The sequence below is a fragment of the Cupressus sempervirens genome, chromosome 7 (genome assembly GCF_028749045.1).
Source record: "Cupressus sempervirens isolate cs-2001-9-10 chromosome 7, ASM2874904v1, whole genome shotgun sequence".
NCBI classification, from domain to species: Eukaryota; Viridiplantae; Streptophyta; class Pinopsida; order Cupressales; family Cupressaceae; genus Cupressus; species Cupressus sempervirens.
In genome coordinates this window covers 857618639-857630158 of record NC_143124.1, presented here as the reverse complement: position 1 = coordinate 857630158, position 11520 = coordinate 857618639, and the positions used below count along the sequence as shown (strand labels likewise).

Here is an 11520-nt window from a genome sequence, read left to right as displayed (position 1 = left end):
AACAAAGAATGGAAACCAACTCCGATTCTCCTCTATGGAAGTATGTAGACATTATAAAACCCATTCCAGGAGGTGGTGCATTCCATTGGAGATGTCGAGGATGTGATGTAGAAAGAAATAGTTCTTATTATCATGTGGTAGGCCATCTATGTGGTTATGCTGGAAGAGGAGTCAAGAAATGCCCTGGCAAAAATGGTGTCCCTATACCAAATCACACCGTGTTAAAATATATTGAAGAGCATGAGGCAGCAGAAGAGAGAGAAGGACGCAGGGCAATAGAACTCGGTAGTAGTAGCAATAAAAGTAAAAAAGCTAAGGGAATGCAGGCCCCCTCAGATGTTATTGTACAAGACCACCCCTTCTTCAATACTACAATGGACACTGACACTGAATCTATCCCCATTGTACACAAAAGAAAGGGGCCAATAGAAACTTCTTTTCAAAACAAGGCCCGGGAAATTGCTGACATTAAGGTGGGAAGATGCCTCTATACAAATGGGTTGTCTTTTAATGTTGTCCGCTCTCGATTTTGGAAGGACATGTTGAGGGGTGCCAATGAAGCTCCAAAAGGGTATTGTGGCCCCGGGTATGAGAAAGTTCGCACCACCTTGTTGGATGATGAGGTCCAACGGGTTGAAAACCAATTGAAGCCCATAAGGGACTCATGGGTTGAGACAGGGGTGACAATTGTTTCAGATGGCTGGAAGGATTCTAGGAACCGTCCCTTGATCAATGTCCTTGCGGTGTCCCCTAAAGGGGCAATGTTTCTGAAAGCGGTGGATTGTGAGGGCAAAGTAAAAGATCTGCCATTTATTGCTGATATCTTAATTGAGGCCATTGAACAAGTGGGAGCAAGAAACGTTGTCCAAGTCATAACGGACAACGCAAAGAATTGTAGAGCAGCAGGTTTGTTGGTTGAATCACGATATCCACATATCTTTTGGACACCTTGTGCAGTCCATTCACTCAATCTTATGCTAAAAAAGATTGGGAACCAAATTGAGTGGATCAAAACAATGTATGAAGAGGCTGAGGACATACAAATGTTTGTCACAAACCACCACATGACTCAATCTCTTTTCAGGAACTACTCAAAATTGGAGCTATTGAAGGTAAATGAACTTGAACTCAAATTAGTAATTTAATTTTTAATATTTGACAATTTCTGATTTTTCATATTTTACTTGTGCAATTGCCAATGTGTATACTTTTCTTAGTTTTCTAAAATATGTATCTAATAGTTGTTTTTTGCTCTAATTTATGTCACAGGTTGCTGAGACCCGTTTTGCATCACATATAATCGTCTTAAGACGACTTGTGCAAGTGAAAGATGCACTTCAAGGTATGGTAATCAGCAACAATTGGGGTGTATGGAAGCAAAAGAACACTGAAAGGGCAAACAAAATAAAGGATAGGCTATTGGCTGACTCATGGTGGGAACGTGTGGAATATCTCCTTAAGATCACCGAGCCCATTATGAGCATGCTTAGGTACACTGACATGGATAGGCCTTGCCTTGGAGAGATCTATGATGGCATAGACTCAATGATTGAGAAGATCAGGCAAGTTATAAATGAGCAGGAGCAAGATCTGCAAGAGACCTTTTTCAAACAAGTGCAAAAAATTATTAATGAAAGATGGAACAAAATGACCACTCCATTACATTTTCTTGCCTATGCCTTGACCCCCAAATACTATAGCTCACAATATTGTGATCTACCAGGAAGGTTGCCACCATATAGAGATATGGAAGTGTCTGAGGGGTACCAGGCAACATTTAGAAGAATATTTCCTGATGATGATATAAGAGATCTAATCATGGATGAGTTCATAGCATTTGTCAATGCTACAGGTCTAAGTAATGATGCTCTTCGTCATCGGTTCAAGAAGCATGCTCATGGTTGGTGGTACCTCCATGGCCAAAAATTCCAAACATTGCAGCCCCTTGCAATCAAAGTTATATCACAAGTAAGTTTTATTTTATTTTTTAATTAGCTCACTTTATCTTCAAAAGAATTTTTTAATAAGATTGAATTAATTCCTTTTTAATTGCCTACCTTATGTTGTCTTTATAGGTTGATAGTTCTTCTGCATCAGAAAGAAATTGGAGTACTTATTCTTTCATCCACTCGGTGAAGCGCAATAGGTTGCAATCAAAAAGAGCCGAGAACCTGGTATTTGTGCATAACAACTTGCGCCTTCTTTCGCACAAGAGTCAAGAATACAAAGAAGGGGAGACAAAGAAGTGGGATGTAGATGCAGAGATTGCGGACTTGGATGCTTCCACTGCTGCGCTTACAATTGATGATTTTGATGACTTTGATGTCAATACCATTGTTGATTCTGCTGCTGATCCCATTGGCCTTGGTGCAAGTAATAGCATAGGTGAAGGAGGAGATGAAGAAGAAGATGAAGAAGAAGAAGATGAATATGAAGAAGATGAAGATGAAGAATGAAGAACTTAGAACTAGAAATTCAAAATTTTAATAGATTTTCATTCTATTAGTTACTGTTAAACATTGAATTGAAACAATGACACTTGAACGTGAAACAATGACACCATTTTAAATGTTTTTGAATCTTTCATCTTTGATGTTGAAGTTGATTGAATTATGTTACTATATGATGGTATGCTCACCATGATACATTGATATGTTATTGTTTATGCTGTTTTAAAGTTTTAAATGTGTTTATGGTACTATGCTACATTATAATTTTAACTCATGCTTCATAAAATATATATATATATATATATATATATATATATATATATATATATATATATATATATATATATATATATATATATATATATATATATATATATATATTTATTTATTTTTTTACATGTTTTTGTACTAACGAACCCAAAGGAACCCAAACCCCTTTCCAAAATTTCGTCGAACCAGCGAACCGGTTCTTGAACCCGAACCTTGCTGGCGAATGAATAATCGTTAGTAAAAAGTAACGAGCAGGAAATAAATTTTGAAAATTCCATGAAAAATGTCAAATCCTTATGCAGATACTTTGACAATAAATAGTAATCAAATGCAAGGTCGGTCTTGGCTAGCCAAGCATAAGTTAGCTCATAAACCTTTGGGTCTTGATTACCAAGGCACAGAAACATTACAAATCAAACCCAGAACCGAACCACGAACCGACAACCTAGTCTATTACTTATAAAATGTAAATCAATAAAATTACCTGAAAAATTATGTAGTTAATAACAATAACAATCCTATACTGAATGAAAGTGCCTTTTACAAAAAATATAAGCTTGCCTCTCTACATTTATAAATCATTTTAAAACTTCATCCTTATTAACTGACGAGCATAAATTTTATTATGTAAATCGAATAATGCTGCTGGGCTTCACGCGATGCATGTATATACAGCCCAGCACTGTACACACCATCCAAGAAAAGTGGACTATACCCATTGAATATACAACCATTACGACCATGACTCACATAACGATGTCTTAAATTTGACCGGAGTATACATTCTCCAACGACAGGGCAAGTCAGATAAAATGATGCCCACACTACAAATACCAGCAAAATTGAAACACTCCCGCCATTCTACGCATCGGTATCCGAAGAAAGGGAGTTCATTGCTTTTTCTGCTGAAAAAAGCAAAACAACACAAAAGTTCGTTGCAGAAAAGCATCACAGCTCATCACATTACATCATATCAGTACTGGAAAACCTGCTGGGTATCAACATTGAGCAGACAATCCCGCTTTGGGTATCCCTCCTGAACTAAGGTATGTGGTGTTTATTTTGAGAATCAATTGAAGTTTGTTTTTGGGTGTTTCAGTTTGTATGAAATTTCTATAAGGTGGGTTCTCACATTGAAATACTCATTGCCTTCAACATTCAGCTCTATTGACAGATCAAGGATTTCTGAATACTGCATAGTTTGGAAATCAAGCCAAGTCTGTTTTTGGGCGCGTCAGTTTTTTCTTTTCTGCAAGGAGGGTTTTGTACAATGAAATCCCAACTGCCCTCAACGCCCAACTCTATTCCGAGATCGAATCCTCACTGCCCCAAACACCAAATGTCAGATCTTAGCTTGGGCGTTAGTTCATATGTGATGGCTGCCGAGGGAAACAGGGTTAAGAATAGGGTTACATTAGATGAGGGCTTTGAAGACGGGATTGCATTGGGGTTTCCTTTGTTTTCTCCCTCTCCCTCTTCTTCTTCTTCCATGGTAGAGGCACCTGTAACACCACTTACATGTAGAGAAAGTGGGAGGGCTAAAGCATCTAGCCTTACCCCATTGACTGACATTTCTTGCCATTCAAGCTCCAAGAGTGAGTTTGATGGATGCTGCTTTGATGAATTGAGCGAGAAGTTTGAGGGTGAGAAAACCTGTAGCAGTGCTCAGACTCCAGAGACTAACATGTTTGACCCTTTTGCTGCTGGTCCGCAAGAGCTTATTTTTGCTCCCAAGAAACCCTACAAAACGAGAGAGTTATTTAATGGTTTTGAAGCTGATGTTGATGCAAATGGTGGTTCTCACTTTGATAAACCCAGCAGCCCTAAGAAGGTTTGTAAGAGCAAGGGATCAATGTCTAGTGTAGCTCGTGTCCTCAACTTTGATGAATGCCTACTTATAGAGGATGAAAACAAGGGTTTGGGTTCTAATGGTAACAATGCACCTAGTCTGGCAAATAAACATGCTTCACATCTTTCACAAGCTCTGATTTGGGCTGAAGAAATTCGATTGAAACGTCAGAACAAAATCCCACCTGCAGACTCACTTGAAGTTTTGAATCAAGAAACTGAATCACGGGCTTCTGCTGAAGTCCTGAATATGTCTTCAAGGTCAAGATCATGCTTGGTGCGTGTTTTAGACATGGTTTATGATAAACATCTTGTTGTCGAAGAGTCCTGTATGAAGGGTTTTGTGGGTAGTCATGATGATAAACCTTTGAATTCAGCCACGAAGGATACAGGAAAATATACGAAGGGTCTTGTGGGTATTGAAGAGAAGCCTTTGAGTTCAGCCACGAAGGATGCTTTGCTTGAAGAAACTTTTGTTGAAGCAATGTGTGGATCATTTCTGCAGGCAATTCTTTCGAAGCAGTATGAAGATGCTAATATGAAATGTAGTCAGGGCAGCAACGAGGAGAGTGATTTTTCTTGTGGGCAAGATCAAAGTACCCCAACCACTCCAGTTACATATCAAGTCCTTGGCAGTACAGCAGGTTCCTGCCCTCGAGCGCCATTAAAGACGAGGCCAAAGCAGACTATTCGAGGTACGGGTTTAGGCTCTGTATGTCGGAAGCTCGAGTTTTGATCTACTGTTGGATGTTGAAGCTTTCATTTGGCTCTTGTATCTTAGTCACATTGAGAGGGTGCAAGCAGCCAGTTTTTTTTTGGTTGTTTGGCCTGTTCAAGCATAACTTTTAGATGTTACTGTCTGGAAGTACTCTTTTTCTTTTGGATCGGCAATGGGCAGAAATAGATTAATTATTATAATTTGTTGTAATTTATTATTATCTGTTCCGTTTGAATAGAATTAAATTCAGACTTTTCACATGATAGATTTACAAATTACTATTGTATTGTAGGCTCTTGCTTGAAATTAGTCATTTTTTTCAGCAAAAAAAAGAAAAAAGAAAATAAGTAATTAAATAATTCTTGGACATCCAAGTTAGATGAAACAGATTTGGATCTTACAGTGGCTGATCTGGATTTTTTTTTGGAGGAATCAGGGCTCTCTAAAATTCTTTCTGACTCTGAATTATTCATGTTCTAGTTTGGCTTTTCATCCATTCTGCAGAAGCAAATGAAATGCTCTTATCAGATGTGATATTGCTTTTCTGATATAAAAGATTAACTTGCTTCAATCCACTTGTTTGCTAATTATCATCTCTTTCCATTTGAATATATTTATAGCTTTTGCTGGGAAGAATGCAATGCAATGGGCTACTGTCGGTGTTTAATGCTGTATAATTTATTTGACATCCGAGGTTTTAGCTTTAGCAAGGTCTCCTTTCTCAATCCGTTCTTAGTGTGCATCTAAATACAAGGTTACTAGTTTTGTAAAGAAATTTCAAGACATTTAAGTAAGAGCATGTTTTGGTCTGTTTTCCCGGAGCTCAGCTCTAACCAACATGTACGGTTAAAAATATCTTCTATTTTGTGAGCTGTATTCGCTATTTCCTTGTACATAATAAAGAAATGAGAGGTAGAGTGAAGCTAGGGGGGCTGGATGCAAACTTTTAGCATGACCTCGTATGCAAATTTTATGGAACCACATTATTATAAGTGGAAGTAAATTTTTGTTTTGTTTTGTAGCAAATTAATTGAATTTCAGATTAAATAAGTTTTTTAAATAATGCTTTAAATTCAAATCATGTTTATCAAATAAGTGGGATAATATGATAATTTATTTTTATAAACAATTATTAATTATGTGATGGATAATTAGTTTTTAATATTATTTACTTAAAATATTGTACTACAATGGTTTATTATATATTAGTGTGGGGAGAAAAGCCAATGTTTCTCCTTTCAATCTCTTTGTTTTAAATTTAATTTGATTGTGAAATTTCATTCGTTAATATAGTTTATAATAGATTATAGTATACAAATTGATTGAAACTAGTCAATTTTGTTCAATTGTTGTGATTCGTATCTTAGTTTTATGTATTTCACGACTTTTGTTTAAATCATGAATGCAATTTTCTCCTCAAGTATAATTGAATGTATGATTGTATTAAAATTATTCAAATCACATTTTCACCATCTTCAAGTTGACTTCAACTTGACTAAGGATTGTTGCTTTTTGACTTGCATGTACAAAAACGCTTGAATTTGGCCTTATTTTGATGTCATATTGAATGATAACTCTATGGTTTTTTTTAAACACATTTTATAGTATCATATATTCTTAAGAAATCAAGTTTCATGCAATTAATTTGAGAGCACCAAAATAAAATATGCTTTGATGGTAGATGGTGGATCATGCACTTGACATACATAATATTGTCTCTCAATACTTTTTTTTGCAAATAGTGGAAAATAAGCGGGTTGATTAAGGGGCAAGAAATATTGCATTTTAGTCTTGGCATGCTAAGTTGTTATTTAATATTGTTCTAATCTCATTTTAGTTATCGCATGGGCCAAAGTTTAGTGTCAAGCGACTAATGAAGATAGAATCACATTGTGCATGACATGATAATAAGATGACATGTGATCACATTTGAATGCAATGCAAACTCTAATGATTCATATGTACTCCAAGCATGATATGCATAGTCTATGATTATTGAGCACATTTACAAAATTCAAATCAACTATGGCAATTATTGTTACTTTAAGACCTATGCAATTCCTAACCCCATATTTAATTTACCATTTACATGCTTTGGTACCTCACCTTTTATTTTTAATCAAATCATAGTAGTGTAATATGTCTTCATCCCTACAAGAATATAATTATTATAGAGTGGTGTTTTCTACTCTACATTGTAATGAATCTAACTTGTTAAATCAGTCTTGCTTATCCACTACAATCCTATTTTCTAATATTTGGATATAATATTTCTAATTTTTTAATTTATGTTCCAAATCTAAACCTTGTGTTTGTATTGATTAATCTCTTTAACCCCATATTTAATTTACCATTTACATGCTTTGGTACTTCACCTTTTATTTTTAATCAAATCATAGTAGTGTTATATGTTTTCATCCCTACAAGAATATAATTATTATAGAGTGGTGTTTTCTACTCTACATTGTAATGAATCCAACTTGTTAAATCAGTCTTGCTTATCCACTACAATCCTATTTTCTAATATTTTGATATAATATTCCTAATTTTCTAATTTTTATTCCAAATCTAAACCTTGTGTTTGTATTGATTAATCTCTTCTGATTTATCATTACTTGTAAGAAAAATCTTGTTCAATATCCAACCTTCCACTCTTGAGAAGCAAATTAGTATTTTGATTATTGAAAATGTAAATTTATTTATCTTATTAATAAAAAAAAACTTGATGATAATGCCCAACTTGCTTGCAATCATTAACAAAATAGATATTGCAAACATTGCTCAATTGCTTAGATATAATTTGTTGAACCCATATGAAACAAAGACACCCTTAGTTTTGAAACATGCTAGCTACACACTTAAGAAGATGGATGAATGAGTAAAGAGGGAAGTTAGTTGTTATTGAGTTATGTTAGGAATGATAGTTATAATAAATCCTAAGCCAAATGAAGGATATAGGAGTTTGAGAGTGTACAAAAAGCAATGAAGCTAAGTAGCTAGAAGAACAAGAGTTCCATAATACAATTTTATGCTCTTGATTAGACTAATACATTTTCTAATAAGTTCGTGTAATAATCTCCTCTCAACTACTACTTTTAAAAATTAAAAAAAAATTAAAAACTCAACTCACAACAGTTACCAACTTAATCGACCAATATCATGGTGACAATAACACACTATCGCACAAAAGCTTGTACTATAAAGTGCCCAAAGTTAAGGGTTGTCCTTATACTGTAACTTAAACCTTAAGGGCTCATTTCGTGATGACCCATCTAGAGTCTCTAGTTTGTAAATCAATCATTTAATGAACTCATTCTCTTCCTTTGTATGATATCTTTGATCTTGTTTTTAAATCACGACTATTAACAAAGCTTATGCTTTTAAATTAGTCTAGTTTAACTAGAATGATAACAACACATTCAATAAACTATTGGTTCTATACTAATTATTGGTATGCAAACACATAAAAATACAAATATGAGGCACATTCCGTAAACCTAAGTTCACGTAGTGATTGGGTGCTCAAGTATACATCAAGATTATTAATTCACATGCACATCATAAGTACAATAGTGACTAGCTTAAGCATACACCATATATATACAATGCAAAAGATCTCTACATCAATCACATGTTTCTGTAGAGAATAGGGATAACTTTAAGAACCCCACTTTGGAAAAATGTATAAAATTGTGGCAAATCCTGTAGAAGTTGTGAAAACCAACTTCATAGATTGCCAAGATCACCTGCATGCAAATAACCTGTTGAAGAGAAACCAGAAAACAGAGGAAAAAGTGGAGCTTGGAAAAACTAAACAAAATGAGAGAAAAATTGTTTATCAAGATTGATTGAATGAATGCTTGAAAAAGAATTATAAGAGTTCAACCTTAAAGGTAAACGAAAGCCCTAAAGCCTAAAAAAGCTAGGTTGCAGAATATAATTAATATAAAATATTAATTATATGCACCTAAAAGCAAGCTTAAGAACTAGAGTAATAAATCACTTAATCAACTAAATCAGGATGATCTAATTAATAAGTGAAACAAAATAATTACTCTAACAAATCCAACATAATTTTAGGGGGGAAAAATTAATTTGTATTGGCAATTTTTGTTTCAGAATAGGAAAAAATTTAATTTATTTGGCGAATCTTTTTCGGATTTAAGAAAATATTGTAAAACCCTAGCAAGTCTTTAATTATTACGAAAAATCGTGACCAAAAGTAAAAATTGTAAGAATTTGCCTAAGGCAATAATGTAATGCCAAGATCTAGAAGCACAAGAGAGACAAGAGATGATCAAATGAGAATCTCAATACTGATCAAATGATATTAGATTTTAGATAAATACATCATAGAAGTGCCTTGTATATAAAGGCAACTGACATGTCAAGAATTCATACAAGAGATAAGCATAACAACTAAGCACATGTCCACCAAGAGTGGATTATCCTTCATTGTGCATGAATGTACGTGCAATAATGAAAGGATAAGAATACAAGTTGTATCTCATAAAGAGATGTAGTAGACAATATGTGCTCAATTGGAGTGCAAACTATTGTGTTGTCTACAAGACAACTCATATGAATATGCAAACTCCTAGGTGTCTATATGACAACTAATATGTAAATGCATTAATCTAAGTAAACTTAAGTAAAGGTTAAATAGTATATACTTATTTACACCAACAAAATTACATAGAAACCATAATTTTATATCATCCAAGATACAATAACTCTTTTTAATGGTCATTAGATGATCCTAAATCAATGATATAAATCCTATTTTGGGCTAAAATGTTAAAGAACGACAAGTTTTAGAGGAAGTTTCTAGAATAATGACACTTGTCCATAGTATAATCTGTTTCGAGCCAATGATTAGAAGGATTAAAAGTTCCTTGGAAAGTCTCTGGAATAGAGACACTTGTCAAGTATATGTACTTTACATATAACATGACTTAAATTTTTACCATACATTGGTGAATGTGACCATCTATTAAGACATGCCTTAGAAATTGTAGGTGAAAATATTTAATTTATCATGTAGAAATATTACATTGGTGAAGTCATCACCAAAATAAAAATAATTATGTATCGTTGTTGGTGATTGGCCTAAGCATGGGACCCAATTTTCATAAAGTATGGGCGACATGGCTACCTCAAAAGTGCAAATTTTTTTGCCAAATTCAAGGTCCTTGATGAGTGAAATTCGCCATTTGGAAAATATTCACCACTAAAGTTATCCATGATAGAGAATAACTAACACCATGAAAGTGGATGCAACCTATACAAACCCTTACAAATAGTAGGGGATATAACCATCACAACGCTTACAAATAGTATTTACCATAGAATCCCTCTACATGCATATACCGGAAGACCCTTAAATTAGTAGGGGATACAACATTCCTTGCAGAGAATATAATAGCAATCCTTTCCATGCACCTAAAATATACATTCTATCTTGCCTTTCAAATAGTAGGGGCAAGAGAAGTTCTCTAGATCAACCTTTATTTTAGACTATGTGTTGTTCTCACACTTTGTTTTATATTTGAAAGACGTGGACTTAGTAATTAACACGTGTTTTGACCTATCATGTTGAACATTACCTGCTATGTCTTGAGATCTTATTGAGAATACCATGGATACTAAATGAATGCAATATAAATATGTTCTCATGTATAAATGGTGATAAATGTTGTATTTTAAGTAATCATGAATATGTTAGGACTTTTTGTATGTTAACCATAGTGGATGCATTTGATTTGAAAAAGTCTATGCTTGTTGAGGTGGAGTAAATACAATCACTGAGATGTGGTATAGCTTTGAAGGGGTTAAGCATAATAGAGTGGGAAGGGGTCAGAATTGTTATAAGTGGTCACCAGTTATTGCAACCATATAGAACTTAGATAAGTTAAAGAACAATTGTTTGTTCTATGTCTGATGGTAGAGTAGATATAAGAGGAAATTATGATTTGAGCAAAGCTAGAGAAAAGTCCTATCCTGTTTCAACCTTCTTGTTTCTAGTTTTTATTCTTTTAATAAATGTCATACTTGTTATTAGGAGCGAAGCAGTTGTAGTGGCCAGGTAGTTGTATGTGGAAATCAACTATTGCTTTCACTATTTTTTTGTTGTTCTTTTGATCAATAAATAGTCAAGGTTTGGACTAATTATTTTGTGTTGAAATTAATGATTATTAAGTGTTAAGCTCAAGTAGGTTCAAGCCCAAGACCTCC

At 34.2% G+C, this 11520-nt stretch overlaps 2 protein-coding genes across 2 annotated transcripts; both read left to right on the top strand.

The window, feature by feature from the left end:
* The first annotated feature begins 761 nt into the window (after nt 1–761).
* Nucleotides 762–3760, top strand: LOC149550154 (uncharacterized). The gene is made up of 3 exons (XM_089794436.1): nt 762–1112; nt 1270–1614; nt 3518–3760. The coding sequence occupies exons 1-3, from the start codon at nt 762–764 to the stop codon at nt 3758–3760; spliced, it is 939 nt and encodes a 312-aa protein (XP_089650562.1).
* Nucleotides 3576–5546, top strand: LOC149550153 (uncharacterized). The gene is made up of 2 exons (XM_089793269.1): nt 3576–3766; nt 3883–5546. Exon 2 carries the CDS (start codon nt 3991–3993, stop codon nt 5302–5304), a length of 1314 nt encoding a protein of 437 aa, XP_089649395.1. The 5' UTR covers nt 3576–3766; nt 3883–3990; the 3' UTR covers nt 5305–5546.
* Nucleotides 5547–11520: the final 5974 nt, after the last annotated feature.